We start from the raw sequence: 22,467 nt of genomic DNA, 5'->3' as shown, positions 1-22,467 counted from the left end.
AATAATCTCAAATTTACATGTTAAAAACAATCAGTAAGAGAACTATATCACATTTTTATTAGGATGGAAACTTTTCAACTTTATCACAAAGACATTGAATGTGGAGGCTTTCCGTTTGAAGATAAAACTATTCATTTAAAAAACTTTAAAAATTACAATGTTTCCAGTAGCTTCTTTTTGAATTACTAACATATTCCACACTCTAGTAATGGTTTGGCCAGCTAATCGTCAGTTTCTGTTTTAAAATGTTCTAAATTCATGTTTTACTTTTGAAAAATGACAACGTAGATGTTTGCAGGGTTATTTTCTGCTTAATGAAAGATCTAGAAACATTTTTTATTCTAAGAATTCCACTTGCCTTTAAATAAAGATATACCTTTTGACCAAACTACCAGATTTTCTTTTTCTTTTCTTTTCCTTTTCCTTTTCCTTTCTTTCTTTCTTTCTTTTTTTTTTCTTTTTTTTTGAGATGGAATTTCCTGCCTGTCGCCCAGCCTGGAGTGTAGTGGTGTGATCTTGGCTCACTGTAACCTCCGCTTCCTAGGTTCTAACGATTCTCTTGCCTCAGCCTCCTGACTAGTGGGGATTACAGGTGTGCACGACCACGCCAGGCTAACTTTTGTATTTTTCGTAGAGACAGGTCTTTGCCATGTTGACCAGGCTGGTCTCAAACTCCTGGCCTCAGGTGATCTGCCTGCCTCGGCCTCCCAAACTGCTGGGATTGCCGGCATGAGCCATTGTGCCCGGCCAGCTTTTCTTTTTCTAGCAAGGGGAGCCTCTTAAACTTGAAGAGGACCGTGGCGGTTGAGGCTGGGCAGCAGGGCTTTACTGCAAATCCTTTGCCACTGTTTTTTCTGACTTTCTAGAGAACTTTCTAGCAAAAGGTTTCTAGAACTTTCTCCTTCCTGGCCTAACTGACATTCCCTTTTATGCATAGCCTCCCTTTCACTTTTCTTCTGCCTGGAGGAAAGGAAGCTCCTGGAACTTTCTCTTGAAACTTTCTAAGAAAAAAAAGAAAAGCTCTAAGCACTGAATGTGGAGACAGGGGGATGAGCTTCAACTCTGAACTGTTTCCAGCGTAAAACTGTCCTTTCCAGGGCCCGTGTGGCTGTCACTTCAGAGTGGAGGTTGTCTGCTGAGGGACCCCTGACTCAGCTGCCTCTCAGGGGAAGCTCCGTCTTCCGGCACAGGTAATGGCCTGCAGCTTGATCTCCACCCAGCCCCATCTGAGCAGGCCCGGAGCTCCCAGCTGTTTCACTTCTCTCCTTCCTGACTCCTCACCATCACCATCGCCCTCTCTCCTCCCCACCCCGCCACTCCTCTCCCACACGTGTCCCTTTCTCCCCTTCCTCTGCGTCTGCTTTTCTCAGAAGTTAGCTTACGAAGCAAAGTTGCGACTTTGAATTCCTGTTTTCCAGCCACCCTCATGTGACAGGATGTCTCCTTAGTGGAGGCTTTCCCTAAATTCAGGAGCCCTTTAAAAGGGAGGGCTTCCTCTCTAGTTCTTTTCAGCGGGGCAGCTCTGGGAACTTGGATTAGGTGGAGAGGCAGTCGGGGGCCTGGTTGTTTTGCGTCTTTGTTCCGCCCTCCTCTCCATCAGAAGAAGGAGAGGATAACCCCTGGGCCATGAGGCTAGCCCTGCTCCTGGTTTTTGCCTCTGTGATTCCGGGTGCTGTTCTGCTACTGGGTAAGTCTGCTCTGAGGCAGGGGCTTTCTGACTTGGGGGGCCGGAACCACACCCTCGTTTTGTGGCTTACTGTGAATGGGTTCCTTCCAACACCTTTGTGAGGAGGAAACGGGGTTCCCCTGCACCACGCAGTCCACAGCTAAGCCTGCTGCCTTCACCTGGCGGCCAGGCATGGAAGGCCTGGAGCTGGAGGAGGGAGGAGGATGTATCTCAGGTCTCGGTTGCTGCCCAGCCTGGAGTCCTACAGACCTTCAGTCTCCTCCTGACTTCTCTCATCGCTCATTGTTCCTTCCCTGTTTTCTTCGTGCAGAAATTTCCTGCTCTGTGGTTTACTCTTTCTGGTTTTCAGTTCACAGTATTACTCTCTCACTGCCAACAAACACCTTCTGAGTGTCTCTGGCTGGAAGGAGGGCAGCCCTGATGTCTCCCCGTGTCTTAGGTCCAAGGATATCAACTCGGATCATCCCTCCAAAAGTGATTCTAAGCAATTTCCATGCTCATTTGTTTCTTTCTGCCAGAATCATTCATACACTTGATTGTTAGAAAGTTCATCCTTATCTGTATTCTAGACTGTTCAAACTGCCGCATAAGCAGATCGATTCCTGTTTTTCTTCTTTTTCTGGAGATTAGAGATTACTCATGAGGAACAGCTCCAGAGCTTTTCAAATTCTCAAATACATTTTCCAGTCTCTAGACTCAATTACTTAAACTTCAGGATGGGAGGGCCTCAGGGGATTTTCATTCCTGGTTCTATTTAGAGATGATATAGAAGAGATTTCAAATTTGATTTTTTGGTTTCCACTCCCCCTTTATTTCTGTGATATCAACAAACACTTGCAGAGAATGGTTTGTGCCTACGATCTACTCTACGCACTGATGTGAAGGTGGGTAGGAAGTTTCCTAGGAAGAGCGTATTTTAGTACCGCAAAGTTTAAATCATAATAAGTATTGAGTAGCAGAGATTGTAAAAACACAAGTGAAGGCGGTATGGTTTACACCCTGTCTCTCTCACTCACCAGCTTGGCGACCTTGGGCAGGCTACTTTGTTTCTTTGTGCTTTAGTTTCCATGTCTATAAAATGGAAAGAAGACTATTACCTGCCCCCATCAGTTCTTGTGACGATTCAATGAGTAACAGTATGTTAAATGTTTAGAACAGAGTGCGACCCATAGTAAACGCCTTGTAAGTGTTAGCTATTAAAATCAGTGGCAGAAAAGAAGTACAAAAAAAAGGACCAAATAGAAAGGATAGATGAAATTAATTTTATTTTTATTTTTGAGATAGACTCTCATTTTGTTGCCCAGGCTGGAGTGCAGTGGCATGATCTCGGCTCACTGCAACCTCCACCTCCCGGGTTCAAGCGATTCTCATGCCTCAGCCTCCCAAGTAGCTGGGATTACAGGCATGCACCAGCATACCCAGCTGATTTTTGTATTTTTAGTAGAGATGACGTTTCGCCATGTTGGCCAGACTGGCCTCAAACTCCTGACCTCAAGTGATCTGCCCTCCTCGGCCTCCCAAAGGGCTGGGATTATAGGCGTGAGCCACAGTGCCAAGCCCTGATTTTATTAATGTATTTTATTTCACCCAATAACTCAGAAATATTATCACTCAACATTTAATTGGTTTGGAATATTTTCCCATTCATTTCTTAAAACTAACTCTTCAAAATCTGGTGAGTATTGTATACTTATAGCACATCTCAATTCATAGTAGTGTCATTTGATGTGTATGGTGGTCACATGAGGCGGCTGGCTAGCTATCAGATTGGGCAGCACAGATGCAGTGCCGAATTTTCTTTAAACTGACTCGATAATGTTTCTGAGCGATAGTGTTTCCCGGTTTGCTCAGGAGTGTTTCCCTCTTCCTGACAGCAGGATGCCCTCTTCTGACTAATGTCTTCCTTTTCATAGGCACAGATATTGGGGAGAGAGGGAGGATACTGAAGATCTGTTTACTTGGAGAATAAACAAACAAAAAATTCAAGGGAGCCCGTTGCTTGAAAGCCTGTAATTTGTGTTGTTTTGTTTTTTGAGACGGGTTTCACTCTGTCTGCCAGGCTGGAGTGCAGTGGTGCAATCACGGCTCACTGCAGCCTTGACATCTGGGCTCATGCCATCCTCCTGCCTTGGCCTGCTCCCAACTGCACAGTAGCTGGAACTTTAGTAGAGACAGGGTCTCACTAACTTGCTCAGTTTGATCTCAAACTTCTGGGCTCTGGCGATTCTCCCACTTTGGCCTCCCATAGTGCAGGATGATAGATGTGAGCCACTGCACCAGCCTGTAACTTTTATTTTATCTTTTCTTGGCCCAAGAAGCATGTGACTGGAGGAATTTGTGTAAAGGCAGAGCACCTGCTTACTTAGCAGCAGGTTAAAGCTATGTGAAGCCTCAAGACCTCTTCCCTGGCTTCTGCCCACCAGGAGAACCCATGGGAAGGTCTCCCTACTTACAATCAGTTTATTTCTTTTCAATCCACAACCCTTCCTTCCACCTTCAGGAGAGCATCCCACAGCATTAGAACCATAAGTCTCTGTGGGCTGCTGCCAACGGATGGGCTGCTTCTATCTGGAGGGGTACAGGAGGCTAGAGGTTAACAGGGCTAGACGCTCACCCTTCCTACTGTTGTTCTGGCCGTGCTATCTTTTTATCACTCAGCAGCAAGGTTTTGAGCTCAGTTGGGTTATAATCATGGTAGATGTACCATGAGAGCTGGTGGGACACAGAGGTTAGACCACAGCAAAGAAGTTTCATTTGGAAATGGGAGGGTTTGGCTCACAAGTAGTGGTGTATTGGCAAACTTAACTACTGTAACTACTGGTTCCAAGAAGGAAAAGAAAGGAAGCACTGATTTGATTTATGCTGTTTACTGATGTCCATGCTGTAAATATTCCCACCATGGTTGATTTCAAACTACTGACTTGATGCCAGTGGGGGCAGAGTTGGGAAGAGATGCCAACAATAGGCTCTTTTGTTTGTTTGTTTGTTTGTGTTTTTGAGATGGAGTCTCTCTCTGTCACCCAGCCTGGAGTGCAATGGTGTGATCTTGGCTCACTGCAACCTCTGCCTCCTGGGTTCAAGTGATTCGCCTGCCTCAGCCTTCCGAATAGCTGGGATTACAGGCACCCGCCACCACACCTGGCTATTTTTTTGTATTTTTAGTAGAGACGGGGTTTCACCAAGTTGGCCAGGCTGATCTTGAACTCCTGACCTCATGATCTGCCCACCTTGGCTTTCCAAAGTGCTGAGATTACAGGCATGAGCCACCATGCCCGGCCAACAGTAGGCTCTTACTAGCTGCTGCCATCAGTCCCTGGGCAACATGGAGTCTTTCTAGGCTCTGGGAAGGCATCAAACAGTGGGTCAGGCAGTATCATGAAAAGCCTAGAACATCTTCAAAAAATGAAAATGAGAGACTTGGTGGACAGAGAAGCTTTAGAATCATGGAGCATTAAAGCAAGAAGGAACTTGGAAGTAATGCATTTTGACATCATTTTATCAATGAAGCACCAGGCTCAGGGAGGTAAAATGTCCAGAAGGTGACTGTTTAGCAGGGAGACACAGATCCAGGACTTTGCTCAACAGCTTGTACTTTTCCACCTCCCCTTAGATTTCTTGCTGTGCTGTTAGATCAGGTAAGGGCAAATTAGATTATTCCTGTTGCCATTTGTGGAGCTCGCATTTGGCTGGAAGGGATCCAACTGTGGTTCTGACATTGACATCACACTAATGGTATAATCCTGATACTCCTCTATTTCATTTCCCTCAATGAAATGCTAAGAAAGATAATTATATGTAATTATCACAGTAGTGGTTTTTCGCAATCACGCTTGGAAACTTTGATTCCATTATAAATGTATGTCTTATGTTAAATATTGGCTCTTCTATGTATTTTTTCACAAAACTGAATTAAGTGGGAGAAAAATACAAGCACCTTTCTCCTTTTTAAATGTGGTCTCCATCTTTCTCAGTGTTTGTATCTAGAAGGCTGAGCTAACTTTTATGCTTTGGAATATATATATACACACACACACATACACACACACACATAGATAGATAGATAGATAGATAGATAGATAGATAGATAGATAGATAGATAGATAGATAGATGCTTTTGGTTTTTTTTTTTAGACAGGCTCTCACTCTGTCACCCAGGCTGGAGTACAGTGGCATGATCATGGCTCACTGCAGCCTTGACCTGCTGGGCTCAAGTGATTCTCCCACCTCAGCCTCCTAAGTAGCTGGCACCACAGGTGCATGCCACTGTGCCTGGCTAATTTTTGCGTTTCTTTGTAGAGACGGGGTTTTGCCATGTTGTCCAGGCTGGTCTCAAACTCCTAGGCTCAAGTGATTTGCTCACCTTGGCCTCCCAAAGTGCTGGGATTACAGGCATGAGCCACCGTGCTCAACCTTAGGTTTTGACAGTTATACAACTTTTGGTTTAATCTAAAAATATTGCATGTGAATAATTGTAGTAGAAACTTAGACCTCAGGGGCCCATAGCTTCCATAAAGCAGATGGGAAGATGTCACCGTGTACTTTTCCCTAGGTGAGAAAGCTGAAGCTCTGAAAATTCAGTGGCTTGCAGAAGTCAGGTAGTCAGTAAGGAACAGAGCTAACTCTTCATTACGATCTTCAGACTCTGAGGCTAAGAAGTACATATTTACTACCTGGAGTGTGTTGATCACGAAGGATATAATGTGGTTCAAATAACACTATGTTAAAAGAAGGATTTGGATCCCTTTATCTGTATCAATTTTGCTAGACTTTTCACTTCAAGAGGGAGAACGGAGGGAATTATATTTATCAAGTGTGTATTACATACAAATGATATGCTGGGTACGTTACATAAATGATCTCATTTAGAAGTTCACGGTAGCTTTACCAGATAGCATTATTATCCCCATTTTACAGATGAGGAAGCAGAGGCTAGAATGGCTAATAGCACTAAGGCAACACAGCTAAAAAATGGTGGAACCAGGATTTGATTGCAAGTCTATCAACCCCAAAGAACATAACCCTCCTAACCACGCCCCCAGCCCCCTGAGGCTGGAAACTCCGTAGTTCCCTGTTCTGTGTCCTTCCATCCCTCTTTTTTTTTTTTTTTTTGAGACAGAGTCTCACTCTGTCGCCCAGACTGGAGTGCAGTGGCGCCATCTTGGCTCACCGCAACCTCCGCTTCCCGGGTTCCAGTGATTCTTCTGCCTCAGTCTCCCGAGTAGCTGGGATTACAGGCGTACGCCATCATGCCTGGCTGATTTTTGTAGTTTTAGTACATGCTGGCCAGGCTGATCTCGAACTCCTGACCTCAGGTGATCCCTCCTGCCTTGCCCTCCCAAAATGCTGGGATTACAGGCGTGAACCCCTACGCCGGGCCAGTCCCTCTTTCTAGACTTCTGCAACAGTTGTCTGCTCTTTCATTTCATCCTATTCTGAAACATTTCACACTGTACGATTGATTTTGCCAAGTTAACAATAATAATCATGAACATGTATTAAGCATTCCTGTGTCAGGGACTCTTCTAAGCCCTTTATTTAGATGATCTAATTTCATTCTCACCACAATGAGGAGGTCCGCTGTTTCCCCCTTTGTTTTACAGATGGGAAGTGGAAGCACAGGGTAATGTTGAACTTGGCCAAGGTCACACAGCCAGCGAGCAGTGGAGTCTGTTACCTGGGAGCCAAACCCTACAGCTCTGATTATGTCATGATCAGATTGGCTTGATACATACCTATGGTGAACTAATTAATTAGTGGTGCTATGCATGGAAGAAGAAAGAGCAGTGTAGTGTCAGCTTCTTACCTAGTAAACGGTTTTGTTTATTTATCCTAAGGGGGATCTGGGGAGGCTGGCATTCAGACTAAAGAAATAGGAGTGAGAGGAGAAACTAGCTGTGGAGAGGAAGGAGATTCAGAATCCAGGACACAGGTAGAGCGGTCGGCAGGAGGAAGGAAGTCTCTTCTACTGACATGGGAGTGAATGGCCCCAGGAAGGTGTAGATACTCATATCTTTAAGGTGGTAGGAGGGAAGCTGGAAGAGTTTCTTGGCCTCTGTTTTATCTTTGTGATCAGACCCATACTGGGTTCATATTCTGTACTTTTCCAAATGGCCAATTGCAATGACCTAAATCAGTAGTTTCCCTGAATATTCTGGGTCTGAATGAAGTATCAAAGTGACAAATGAAGTAATTCTCCATTTTTTTTTCTTTTGTTCAACATTTCTTTTCTTTTTTTTTCTTTCTTTGAGACGTGTCTCGCTCTGTCGCCCAGGCTGGAGTGCAGTGGCATGATCTTGGCTCACTGCAACCTCCCCCTTGTGGGTTCAAGAGATTCTCCTGCCCCAGCCTCCCATAGCTGGGATTACAGGCATGCGCCACCACATTGGCTAATTTTTGTATTAGTAGACACGGGGTTCCGCCACATTCGCCAGGCTGATCTCGAACTCCTGACCTCAGGTGATCCACCTGCCTTGGCCTCCTGTTCAACATTTCTAAGCTTAAGACTCTGACTAACACCCCCTCATCAGCCCCCAGCACCTGGCGTAGCTTCTTGAATGTACTAGGTGCAGGGTAAATATTTGTTTTTCACTTAATTTGGGGTCTTTGGGGAAAACATAGGTACATTTATTTAACTAAGGCTGGTGAGCATATTTCTTAGTTAGGGTTCCCCAAGAAGCTGTCCTCAGACAGTTGCACTTTGCTTTGAGGTCAAGTTAGTTTATTTGGGAAGTGAGCCCAGGAAACACTGGCAGGGGAATGGGGAAGTGAGACAGAAAGGGAAGGTGTGTGGACACCCAGTGACTGCTGAGGGTGATGGAGTGTAGGAGCTCTGGGTGACTGGGTGCCTCGGACTCCTCCCATCCAAGGTATAAGAGATTTAGAGCCTTCAGCAGTTCTCCTAGGCCTCTGATGAAGGCCTCCTCCTACAGGGCATTCATTTTCTGACCCATCTAATTTGTGCCATGTTTGAGCCTGGAGGGTTCCGATAACCAGAAAAAGCCCCCAGGCCAAAATACATGGTGCTAGCATTTGGGAGTGGGGTCTGCGTGCACCTAATCAGCGAAGGCCAAGGAGAAATAGTATAAATCTGGTGGCATCTGCTACAGCTACTTGCTGCTCTTCCTCTTATCCAGCTTCTCTGTCTTCCAGAAGTTACTGTCTTTTGTGTTTTAATGTCAGCATTTTATTTACTGATAGGAAAATCTAAAAATGTATAAGAAAATGTAGCATATCATACTTATCTCCCTGAACAATCACCTTTAATAAGCTAATTTTCTTTGCTAGTAGGCTTGGGAATTTAATGACTTGCTCAATGTTGTGGAATAATTTTTAAAATGCGTAAAAGAAAATCCAGGCCTGGCGCGGTGGCTCACACCTGTAATCCCAGCACTTTGGGAGGCCGAGGCAGGTGGATCACTTGAGATCAGGAGTTTGAGACCAGCCTGGCTAACATGGTGAAACCCTACCTCTACTAGAAATACAAAAATTAGCTGGGCGTGGTGGCACATGCCTGTAGTCCCAGCTACTCGGGAGGTTGAGGCATGAGAATTGCTTGAACCTGGGAGGCGGAGGTTGCAGTGGGCTGAGATCACGCCACTGCACTCCAGCCTGGGCAACAGAGGAAGACTCTGTCTCAAAAAAAAAAAAAAAAAAAAAGAAATCCACACCTATGTTACTGGATGTTTATAGTCTTTAATCATTTTTAACCTGAGACATTGGGTTGAAACTTATCGCTTCTTCACTAAATGTGTTTTGACCCTTGATATTTTTGCCCTTGAGTTAACCACAGCAGAGAGTGTACTCAGTGTGGCAGGAAACTTATCTCTTTCGCTTGTCATTGTATTGTCATTAGCATAGCATGTAGCATGTGGTCGATGTTTGTCAAATATTTGTTAAAAAATAAATATGAGATTAGTAAGATCAAGTTAGGGTAGAGGGAGAATCACTGCAATTCTGGAAATAAATTTCTGCTGTGTAAGTATTAAAAAAAGAAACTCACATATTAGATCCTACAAATGAGATTACAGAGAAATGAAAACAGCAACCACTGTGCCCATCCGTTCATCTTTGCCTTATTTCTATTACAAAAACATAATTAGTATGGACAAAAATAGGATGTTTATAAATGTTAGTGTGGTTAATATTGGTAAAAATGCCACAAGCTGCCTTTTGGCCAACGTCTTAAATACGCTTCAGAGGAAGAAGTATGACATTTTAAGTCAGACGTGTTGCAGAGATGATGATAAAAGCAAAATGACATGCTGGTTATTTGGGGAGAAGAATAATGCACGATGAATGCATCACCATGAGCAATAATTTTACATTTTCTCGTATTGTCTGGCAAAGGCAATAGCAAACTTACACTGCTTCCTAATGGCAAAAGATAAATAAAGGAAACAAGAATAGATAAGTGTGTATTGAAATAGGACCTTTTCATTTCCAAGTACTCTTTTCGTAAGTATACACATTTATAAATTGCTCTTCAGTAAAAATAAGCTTTCAGGGGAAAAACGAATATTCAATATACCTGTAATCATTAATCTATCATTAGATAAATAATTTATCTGGATTACTAGTCAAGATGCTTCCGCTTTAATAAATATTCTTTCATTCATTCAACTAATTATTTGTTGAGAGATTATTTATGCTCCCCAAAGAGAGACTGTGGCACTAAATCAGAAAGCTCAAGTCACCCTTGTTGTGAAATTTATATTCCAGTACGGGGTGACTGGGTGCCTCGGACTCATCCCATACAAGGTGCAAGAGATTTAGAGCCTTCAGCAGTTCTCCTTGGCCTCTGATGAAGGTCTCCTCCTACAGGGCATTCATTTTCTGACCCATCTAATTTGTGCCACAGACAGAACATTAGTAAACAAATTGAAGAATTTATTTTAAGATGGTTATGGATATTATATGGTAAATAAAAGTATAAAATGAGTTAGGATGATCAGCCTTCTAAGATGTTGACACTTGGCCAGGCGCAGTGGCTCACGCCAGTAATCCAAACACTTAGGGAGGCCGAGGTGGGCGGATCACTTGAGGTCAGGAGTTCGAGACTAGCCTGGCCAACATGGTGAAACCCCACCTCTACTAAAAATACAGAAATTAGCTGGGTGTGGTGACATGCGCCTGTAATCCCAGCTACTCGGAGGGCTGAGGCAGGAGAATCGTTTGAAATCAGGAGGCCAATGTTGCAGTGAGCCAAGATGGTGCCACTGTACTCCAGTGTGGGTGACACAGCAAGGGGCTGTCTCAAAGAAAGAAAAGAAAAGTTGACACTTGAGCTATGGTCTTAGTGAGCGTCCCAAAAAGAGGGAACTCCAAACATGAAGTCACCAGTGCGGAAGTGAGCCTGGAGGGTTTGGGGAGCTGAAAGGTGGTGTAGTTGGTGGTGAGGGCAGATGGGTCACTGTGCCCTTGCTAGTAAACAATGATATAGGGGTTAGATGTATTTTTCCTGGGTACAGTGGTTCCCTTTTGCAGGGTTTAAGTTGTTGAGGACTTGTAGTTAGAAACCTAATCTCCTCCCCACCCAGACAACCTCTCTATAAAGGTAGATGAGAAAGAAAAGAATTTTATTATTGAGTGAGCATTCAACCAGAATGTGGTGTGCATCACAGGCAATCTGCAAAAGAGATGGGAGGCCAGATGCATGCCTGTAATCCCAGCCTGTAATCCCAGCAATTTGGGAGGCCGAGGCGGGTGGATCACGAGGTCAGGAGATCGAGACCACCCCTGGCTAACATGGTGAAACCCCATCTCTACTAAGAATACAAAAAAATTACCCGGGCGTGGTGGCGGGCGCCTGTAGTCCCAGCTACTCAGGAGGCTGAGGCAGGAGAATGGCGGGAACCCAGGAGGCAGAGCTTGCAGTGAGCTGAGATTGCGTCACTGCACTCCAGCCTGGATGACAGTGCAAGACTCCATCTCAAAAAAAAAAAAAAAAAAGAGAGAGAGAGATGGGAAAAACAGAAAGAAATCTCACTCTCTTACGTAGTTCAGTGAAGGCCACCTATTATATTAGGTAGGTTTTGCAATTTGGCATCAGGTGACAAGTTAGGCCTGCTCCTCCCAAAAAACTGGGTGATCAGGTGTTATCTTTTTTGATGATTCCATTTTCAAGAGAGGAAGACTGGAGCCACACCATGGTGGCTTGGCCTGGGGTGATGGAAATGGAGTTGGACCAAAGAGAATGAATTAGGGGATGTGTATTAGTCAGAGGTGTGTGTGTGTGTGTGTGTACACGCAGAAAAGGGAGAAAAGAAGGTGGAGAGAGGGAAAGGGAGAGAGTTATTTAAGGAATTGGTTCACACAATTGTGGCGCTGGCAAGTCCAAAACCTGCAGGGGTGGAGGAGTATGCGGGAAACTCAAAAGAAAGTTGATATTGCAGTTTGAGACTGAAGCAGTCTAGAGCTGGGTGAGGTGGCCTGTAATCTCAGCACTTTGGGAGGTCGAGGCAGGAGGATCACTTGCGCCCAGGAGTTCAAGACCAACCTAGGTAACAAAGTGACACCTCTGTCTCCAGTAAAAATAAAAAATATTAACTGGGTGTGGTGGCACAGGTCTGTAGTCCCAGCTACTCGGGAGGCTGAAGTGGGAGGATCGCTTGAACCCAGGAATTTAAGGCTGCAGTGAGCTGTGATTGCACTACTGCACTCCAGCTTGGGTGACAGAGTAAGATCCTGTCTCAAAAACAAATGAACAAACAAACAAAAACAGAAATAAAGCAGTCCAGAGGCAGAATTGGTTCTTTGCCAAGGTTCTTTGGGGAATTCCCCCTTCTTCTTCCTCAGTTTGTTTTCTCTTAAGACCCTCACCTGATTTGATGAGGTACACCCACACTGAGGAGGATGAGCTGCTTTGCTTAAAGCTGGCTGATTGAAATGATCATCTCGGCTCTAAATAATACCTTTATAGCAACATCCAGTCTGCTGCTTGATCAAATATCTGGGTGCCAAGACCCAGCCATGTTGACACAAATAAAATTAACCACCGCAGTGTATTTTTGGGTAGAGCTGGTAGATTTCGCTATTGTCTTAGAATGCAAAAACAAGCTAAAAATCCAGGAAGACTCCTAGGTTTTTAGCTCATGGATCTCAGGGGATGGTGGTGCCAAGAATGAGAAAGAGAAGTTTGGATGTTACTCATTAAATGCTGTCTGTCTTAGAGTGAAATTAAGATGGACTGCAGATAAAAATTAAACATACAAAAGTCAAATAAGTGTAAAAACATCTGAAGAGGGAACACTATTCCTGCATAAAGATTTTTGAATGTCTTCTCTTAAAAGCCTGGTTACCAACCGGTTAACTGACTGAATTTGACCAGTTAACAAGACTGTTGTTTGAAAATGCAATGAAAATGGCCAAAGTATAAGGTGGAAGATATATTTACTTTTTTTTTTTTTTTTTTTTTGAGATGGAGTCTCGCTCTGTCACCCAGGCTGGAGTGCAGTGGCCGGATCTCAGCTCACTGCAAGCTCCGCCTCCCGGGTTCCCGCCATTCTCCTGCCTCAGCCTCTGGAGTAGCTGGGACTACAGGCACCCGCCACCTCGCCCGGCTAGTTTTTTGCATTTTTAGTAGAGATGGAGTTTCACCGTGTTAGCCAGGATGGTCTCGATCTCCTGACCTCGTGATCCGCCCGTCTCGGCCTCCCAAAGTGCTGGGATTACAGGCTTGAGCCACCGCGCCCGGCCGATATATTTACTATTATTAACAATGAGGTATTACTAAGGAAAGCTATCTGAAAAGTGGAAGATAAGTCCAGGTTAAAAAAAAAAAAACAGTAGGTGCAATAACACAAACAAATTACGTTAAATTTAGAGGCTAGTATAGTGGAGTTTACAGGTATCTATGGCAAAAGTTTCAGAGGTCGTTACATTTTGAGATTAGACAAGATAATTTACCTATGCATAAAGTAAATGATCATAGTCACTGTTTTTTAAAAAACCGTTTTCCTTTTCCTATTTCCTGTGTTTCATGGTGAGCAAAGTCCTATATTATCAAAATTCTCACTTTATTGCCAAGGTAAAAATTACTCATTTTGTCCCACTAGGGCACAAGCAGTTACAAAATGAGATCAGGTGTGGAAGGAAGCTCAGCTAGACGGGAGGAGACTGGGACAGGTATTGCATGTTCGGTGGACAGATGTCAACTGCAGAGAAGCCAGCAGAGGCAGGTGTCTGGATCCAGGCTTTATTGAGTTCCGATTCCAAGAAATGAAAGCAGCACGAATGAGTAACCCAGCAGAGGAGCCCAGGCAGAGGTCTGAAGTTGCAGAGAACTAGGAAGCCAGGTAGCATAGAGGAAGTGAGAGTAAGTCTTACTCACTCTAAGTAAGGCAGTGCCAAACTTCTCTCATCTTTGGCACCACCATCCCCCAAGATCCATAAGCTAAAAGTATAGGAGTCTTCCTGGATTTTCAGCTTGTATTTGCATTCTAAAACAACAGTGAAGTCTATCGACTGTGCCCAAAAATACACTGCAGTAGTTAATTTTATGTGTCAACATGGCTGGGTCTTGGCACGCAGATATTTGATCAAGCACTAGACTGGATGTTGCTATAAAGGTTTTTTGTTTTTTTTTTAAGATGATCATTTCAAGGTAGGATAGAGATAGGAGGTCTGGAACTAGTGTGGACAAGAGCATATAGAGAAGCGTGTCAGGAGAAAATAATCTTTTGAGGCAAGAATTTATTATAAGCTTTAAGTTTATGGGTCTAGAACTGATCTCAGAGTGTAAGTGGTGCTAACTTCCCTGCGGCGTTCAGAACAGGAAACAGAATACGGCTTGCAAAAATGCTCTGGAAACACTGAAGGACTCTACTAGTGGTGTGGTTCTAACTTTTTTTAGTTTCGCTGGAATTGTTTAATTAAAAATAATGAGCTCATTTAGTCAGAACCTCAAACATCTGCACTACTACCAGCTCACCAGCTTTGAAAGAACAAGGTGAGTACATGGAATTTAGGAAAATGTCACAAGATGTGTTTAATTTCTGGATGTTTATGTCACAAAAGTCAAGCACTCGGTTACTTTCATTTCTATATTCCTTAACAATAAAGAAAAAGAGAAACCTTTACATGAATTCAATTTCGATTTAATTAAAGGAAAAAAAAAATGCTTACCAGATCCTTTTTTCCTCTTTTGCAAGAGGAAGTTCCGCTTTGCCAGTTAGCAGCTATGTGCTGGTAAGTATAAGCCATCGTTACATATTTACTTAAATCACCAGTTCCAAATTATGAATATACAAAATGTTATTTTTAAAGTTATTCTCATAAAATATTATCTCCAATGATATAAAACTTACATTTATTTGTCCTTTACTGCAAACTTCACTATTAAATTATTAACAAATAATACCAAAATGTGTTGAGATGTGTCATACTTCAAAATCCTATTCTAGTCCGAGCGAGGTGGATCCCACTTGTAATCCTAGCACTTTGAGAGGCTGAAGTCGGAGGATTGCTTGAAGCCAGGAGTTCGAGACCAGCCTGGGCAACACAGTGGGACTCCATCTCTACAAAAATTAAAAAATTAGTTGATTGTGGTGGCGTGAGCCTATAGTCCCAGCTACTTGGGAGGTTGAGGCAGGAGGATCACTTGAGCCCAGAAGTTGGAAGCTACAGTGAGCCATGATTGCACCACTGCACTCCAGCCTGAGCAACAGAGCGAGACCTTGTCCTTTAAAAACAATAAGCAAACACACATCTTTTCTAAGACAGACATGCATTTAATTTTACAGTTTATTGTATTCATTTTACCCAAATTTTCTTTTCCCCGTTGATATTATTCCTTTTTGTTATCTCCCTTGTGTGTTCCACTCCTTGGGCATGTAAGGTGGGCCTTTTCAGGAGACTCCTCATAGTGAACTAGGACATTTTGAGGACATCCAGCTGAGTGCTGGCACCTTGGCAGGCCCTCAGTCAAGGTTCTCCCTCCAGCTTCAGGGATCCTCAAAGAGAGCTGGCCCCAGGTATAGTCATCTGTACCTCTTTTCCTGCAATCTTAAGTCTTTAGGGAAATGGAAGAGTTGGAAACTTACGACCTAAAATATTGTCCTGTTACACGAATCCACTTACCCATGCTTGCTTTCTTCTTCTTTTCCTGCTTCTTTCTTTTTAAACAGACACCAGGCAATTTTTAATCTATAATGAAGATCACAAGCGCTGTGTGGAAGCAGTAAGTCCCAGTGCCGTCCAAACCGCGACTTGCAACCAGGATGCTGAATCACAGAAATTCCGATGGGTGTCCGAATCTCAGATTATGAGTGTTGCGTTTAAATTATGCCTCGGAGTGCCATCAAAAACTGACTGGGTTGCTATCACTCTCTATGCCTGTGACTCAAAAAGTGAATTTCAGAAATGGGAGTGCAAAAATGACACACTTTTGGGGATCAAAGGAGAAGATTTGTTTTTTAACTATGGCAATAGACAGGAAAAGAATGTTATGCTCTACAAAGGATCGGGTTTATGGAGCAGGTGGAAGATCTATGGAACCACAGACAATCTGTGCTCTAGAGGTTATGAAGGTAAGATGCTTGGAATGTTGACCTTCGTGTCAACATTTTCTCATCTTCTTAGTTGGAACCTAATTCAAGAAAATCATCATGTTCTTGTTTGGTGTGTACTAGAAATATCAATTGATCAGCATCTTTGTGTTTTCAACTATTCTGTAGAACTATTTTGAAGACATGATGGTGAATAAGTGTGGTAAAAAGTCCTGAATGATACTTCAGCTATTTTTAATTAATGGGAAGGCATTCTTTTAACTTTCTCTGAGGTTTTATTCTTTTAACTATGGGCTACATTTTTCAGAACATCATTTTCCTTGTAGTCTTTGACCCAAAGCCTCCTAGTTAACATTATAAAGTTGTAGTGATAAATGAATTTTGCCAAATACTTCTTTTCCTTTGATTTAAGTTATCCCTGGAAAAATGATTCATAGAACATTCTTTCCCAATTCAGATTGCCTAAGATGAAATCTCGGCAGATCCCTTGACAACATGGGGTTCTAAATGTTTCTGATTTGTTTTGTCAGGTTATGGGTATTTAGAGACTGTAAAAATTAGATGATTATAAAATGTGAAGGATTAGCTTGTAAATTAATATGCAGTCTATTTAGTTAGCCATCAGAGAAGGTGATACCACAAATGCGGTGGGAGGAATCCTCTTATATGTAGTTGGTTTCTTGACCTCTTGAAGGTTAAATAAAATCAGAGTATTTAGTTCTTTCTTATGTTGACCAAATTTCATTATCTGGTGGCTGCACAGAAAATAAAACAAAAATACAAAACAACTTGAAGCCTTGTTACAAAGGCTGGTCTCTTGAGTCAGATGATATTATAATCACGTTTTAGGTTTGGGTACTTGGTTATTGTGAAATGCTATCTAGAACAACCCTAAGGTCAGAGAAAGAGCCTACTTTTAGGGACAAGAGATAACCTGTTTCCAAAATTGCTATGTTACTGGGCTACTAAGATTGGTTGAACCTAGCTTATCTCAGCTAAGACTGAGCACAGCAATTTAGTTCTTTGTAAAGTGATAATTTGTGAGCTTTCTATTTTCCACCTACATGCAGAACAGGGGAGAGTAGGAAATGAAGTAGGGTGAGAGAAGGGCTCAGAAAGAAGTTATTTTGAAGCATTTTTCAAACATAGGTTTAGAAGTGGTATGAGAGGCAAGCTAAGTGAACACAAAAGAACCTTTCAGGAGAAACTCAATAGGAAATTACAAGGAAGGAGAAGGGTGAATTAAACTGGACCGAGTCAAATTCCACAGATGGGTCAATTGTGCGAATTGAAGAGTTTAACTTGAGGAAGATTGGTGCTAAGAAATCGGATTTTTATTTTATTTTAAAATATAATATTATACTTCCCTCACCCCCTACCCTTTCTGTTTCCCCACTGGTTTTGAGAGAAATATGCACAGGGTTTGGGCTGATAGTTCTCAAACTTTAATATGCTTAAGAATCAATAGGAGAGTTAGTTAAAACTACAGATCCTAAGCTCCCCCTTCTACTAGATTCTTAATATGTATATTGGGAAAAAGCCCAGGAATCTATTCAATGATTTCTATGAAGACCTGGGTGATTCTGCAGCATAGGGTCCATTGACTACATTTTGCAAACTCTCCAAAGATCTCCCAGCACTTAAGATGATCCTGTCCCTCAGTTCTAGCTCCTCAGTGTGACCATGAGATTGGGAACACACATTGAAGACAGTGTTGAGAGGATGTATCGTAGGGTCTCTTTATCTCTGATGAGAACATGGGGGACGGGGTGGAATGGTGGAACTTTTTGAAAATAGGAATTATTTTAGAAGAATGGAACCAGAATTGTAGACTTAGATGGATTTGATGGTTGTTTGGAAGTTCAGACTGTAAGAAGAGTAAATTGACTGCAGTTACATGATGTGTCAGTGAGGTAGTTGGGATTCTTTTGGCCTCATCAGTGTTGGGTATATAGAATGGCTCAGTAATTATTAAATACAGTTAGTTAATAAAGCTGGCAGGCGTGGTGGCTCATGCCTGTAATCCCAGCACCTTGGGAGGCTAAGGCAAGAGGATTGCTTGATTTCAGGAGTTACTTTTTATCTAGAGATTCCAAAGCTTCACGATTCTAATCAAGAGAGAGAACTGTTTCAGAGGAAATTCAGAAGTTAAAGCTGGTGTCAATAGAGGAAGACGGAAAAGATAGTGGAAAATGAAGTGGTACTGTGAGTTATTTATTACCACTTTAACTAGTACCACTTCATTTTCCACTGTTATTGGTACCGCTTTGAATTGTACCATTGGAACATTTTCAAATGGTCTAACTTAACAAATTAATCTCATTTGAAAATGTTCCAAAACACAGTGAAAATGAAGTGGCACTAAGAGTTATTTGCTAAGTACGGACTGCTCTATGTACCCAGCAAAAGACTAGGGTAGAAGGAGAAGGAACAAAAATAAGGACAACAACAACAACAAACCTCCCCGTGTGGGTGCACCAAGTGTGATCAGAAGAGTGAGACTAATTCCTTCAGTAGGCTTCTTATTGGAAAGTCAATGTTCAGAAATATCACTCACATTCCAAGTTCAAGTCAATATGTTTTTCCAGCCATGTATACACTACTGGGCAACGCCAATGGAGCAACCTGTGCATTCCCATTCAAGTTTGAAAACAAGTGGTATGCAGATTGCACGAGTGCTGGGCGGTCAGATGGATGGCTCTGGTGTGGAACCACTACTGACTATGACACAGACAAGCTATTTGGATATTGTCCATTGAAATGTAAGTACTGTTTATCACCAAGAAAAGTTGGGTTTGTTTAGTCTAAGAATGTAGTGAAAGACCTTGAATTTATCTAGAGCATTTTTCCCCAAAGTTATTTCACGTTTACGACCTCATTGTACCTACTACAGCCTTTTACAGACGTCATTATTTCCATTTTTCAATGGAGAAAATGATCTATATTGGCTGAAGACTAGAACACAGATGTTGGGCTTTCTACTGTAGTCTTTGTATGTGTATTTTGATTTTGCCAGCAAGACTAGACTCACCCTTACTATCTCAGCATTTCCTGAGATCATGCTAAGAGGACTAGACTGCACCCCCATGGTCCCAACATTCCCTCTATCAAGTGACCTCTTTATTTATTTATTTATTGAGACGGAGTCTCGCTCTGTCACCCAGGCTGGAGTGCAGTGGCGCGATCTCGGCTCACTGCAACCTCTGCCCCCCGGGTTCACACCATTCTCCTGCCTCAGCCTCCCGAGTAGCTGGGACTACAGGCGCTTGTCACCAGGCCCGGCTAATTTTTTGTATTTTCAGTAGAGACAGGGTTTCACCATGTTAGCCAGGATGGTCTCGATCTCCTGACCTCGTGATCCGCCCGCCTCGGCCTCCCAAAGTGCTGGGATTACAGGCGTGAGCCACCGCGCCCGGCCATGACCTCTTTATTTTTGCCAACTATCAGTTACTCAGTGAAAATTATCCTGTACACAATATAATATATACTTAACACTGGAGGTAGGTAGGCATGCTATTATTCCCTCATCTCTGAAATGCCTTACCTTTATGAAACCGTAGATCAAAAACAGAATTCAAAGGAAGCCACAAGCATGTGGTTTGATGGAGAAAGACGTGAAGGTCCTGAATTTTGTGTCAATGTCGTCAAAAGCATTCTTCACAGTGAAAATGGTAGTCATGATACTCTTCTTATGTTTAAATTAAGAAGAGTGCCGTTTAGTTTCACACAGCTAGAAATCAATGGAAATGGGTAATTTATATGCTTGAAGGTTTCTTAAAAATGAAAATTCAAGTTTAATTGCAAGGATGCAAAATAAATAGTATTGCATTATCTTGGTGGGAAGGCACCAGAGCAGATGAATTCTTGGTGTTCTTCCGCGCTTAAAAATCTGTAAGCAAACAGTGAAGCCAATTTTAGGTGGGGTGGAGAAGGGCATCATGTTGTGAGGCAGAGCTGGGGCTGAGAAAAGAGGACAAGGAAGCATTCCTCTTTGCTTCACGTTCCCCATCACCAGACACCCTCTTCCTGACGCCGGCTCCACCCTTCCCAAACTTCTTACCCCCAACCTCTCACCTGCTACTTTAGACCAGATCAGAGCAGCTCTTGTTTCCTGGTATCATCCAGAACTCTTTCTTCTGCTGCCCTGCAAAGGGACTGGGCAGAGCAAAGAGCATTCGATATGGTCTGGAATGATTATGACACTGCCTGAGTCACAATAGAATCACAACTCAACTTTCCAGACCACAACTCCATACGTAATCACACTATTTCAAGCATTATTGCAAAACAGAACGACTTACAAAAATATCTGAGTTTGACAAATGAAAGCCAGAATTCTAAGAATTGTCCTTATTTGTCTCTCTGGATTTATAATCCCTAATTATCCCACTAAAAGTAAATTTAATTTCTGATACCCGTATACTATTGTAATTGTCTTCAGAGTGCAGTCTCTCCATTCCAAATGAATACTCACAAAAGCCCACAGGCTTTCTGTTCATAGCAACACTGCTCTCTCGGTCTTAACTGAGGTAGTTCTATTTGTCTCTCTGATGTCAATCTTTAGAAAGACATTTGATGTTCATTGAAGGTTTATAAATGTCGATTATTTGTATTTGAAATATTTTTTTCCGAAACGCATTGAGCAATTTTTTTCTAAGATAAAGCAATACTTGGTTTTCAAGTGATTGAAAGTGCCTTTCTCCTTTACTTAATAGGAATGATATTTTCTTAATCTGTTTCATGGAGTTTCTTAAGGGTTTCTATTTCACGGGTCCAACTATAGCATCCTCCACATAAGTGAAATTGACAAAAGAGTTAGATGAATGTGTGATTTCATGAATGAAATGTGGAGGACAAATGGTAAGTTACTAATCACAAAGAAAACTCACAACCTTGGAAATCCTTGGCTGTACTTGGAGGCGTATCTTGAGTTTGTTCAGTGGAATAAATTTTTAGTCTTATTACTTGTATTTATGCCTTCACTGTCAAATTACGTTTTTTTCCTGTTAAATGTAAAATAATCATAGAAAATAAATTGTTTGATTTCAATATGCATTAAAATTTTAGAGCACATTTTGTACATTTAATTATCTTTCTTAAAGGGCTTTATAGTCTTCCAATCTGTTTCATTTTGTGTTCTTTTCAAAAGAGTATTTTATTTTATTTATTTATTTATTTTTGAGACAGGGTCTCACTCTGTCACCCAGACTGGAGTGCATTGGCATGATCTTGGCTCACCACAACCTCTGCCTCCCAGGCTCAAGTGATTCTCTTGCCTCAGCTTCCTGAGTAGCTGGGATTACAGGCACCCACCATCATGCCCGGCTAGTTTTTGTATTTTTAGTAGAGATGGGGTTTCACCATGTTGCCCAGGCTAGTCTCGAACTCCTGACATCAAATGATCTACACACCTCGGCCTACCAAAGTGTTGGGATTACAGGCGTGAGCCACCGTGCCTGGCCAAGCATTTTATTTTAGATCAGCTTTAAAACTGGCAGGTTTTATACAGGAGGATGAGGAACCAGTTGTTAACCTAGTAACACTTAATAGATGCTCTTCATTGTCTGTTGCTTCGTTTATTGTAATGCTTTCATTCCACGTAGGCATTATTTTCAAGTATCATGAGAACAGGAAAAGGAAAAGTCTTGGTTCTCTCAATTCTCTGTAGCAACTTTAGCTTCCAACATCAGTTGTGTTGGTTCACTGTGGGAATTTGAACTCCCTGGGGAGATGGTATGCAATCAGCAAACCTATACATTCATTGAGAAATATGTTTAAATCCCTTGGTTTAAAATATACTTTCTTTAAGTGAAAGGCCAATTGCATTTCCTTCTTATGTAATTTATGTCACTTGCCTCCATTCCTAGGTTAAACAACAACAACAATAAAACCCTTTTTTATATCTCATATTTTCTATCTATATATATTTATATATATTTTATATATATATATATATTTTTTTTTTTTTCTGTGTGTGTGTATATATATTTTTGGAGACGGAGTCTTGCTCTGTCACTCAGGCTGGAATATAGTGGTATGATCTCGGCTCACTGCAACCTCTGCCTCCCGGGTTCAAGTGATTCTCCTGCCTCAGCCTCCTGAGTAGCTGGAATTACAGGTGTGTACTACCACACCTGGCTAATTTTTTTTGTACCACACCTGGCTAATTTTTTTGTTTTTTTTTTGTATTTTTAGTAGAGACGGAGTTTCATCATGTTGGTCAGGCTGATCTGGAACTCCTGACCTCGAGATCCACCCACTTCAGACTCCGAAAGT

General features: G+C 42.3%; 1 protein-coding gene across 1 annotated transcript in view; it reads left to right on the top strand.

Moving 5' to 3' along the window:
- Positions 1-1,405: 1,405 nt before the first annotated feature.
- The window catches only part of MRC1 (mannose receptor C-type 1), a 97,921-nt gene continuing 76,859 nt past the window's right edge, over positions 1,406-22,467 (top strand). Inside the window, exons 1-3 of the mRNA XM_023223313.1 lie at positions 1,406-1,687; positions 15,811-16,212; positions 18,780-18,953. Coding sequence (XP_023079081.1) covers positions 1,627-1,687; positions 15,811-16,212; positions 18,780-18,953 — 637 coding nt within the window. The 5' untranslated portion in view covers positions 1,406-1,626. The remainder of the gene's footprint in view (positions 1,688-15,810; positions 16,213-18,779; positions 18,954-22,467) is intronic.

This window comes from Piliocolobus tephrosceles, chromosome 9 (genome assembly GCF_002776525.5).
Source record: "Piliocolobus tephrosceles isolate RC106 chromosome 9, ASM277652v3, whole genome shotgun sequence".
Taxonomy (NCBI): domain Eukaryota; kingdom Metazoa; phylum Chordata; class Mammalia; order Primates; family Cercopithecidae; genus Piliocolobus; species Piliocolobus tephrosceles.
Note: the sequence above shows the minus strand (reverse complement) of the source record. Positions and strands in the feature narration are given on the sequence as shown.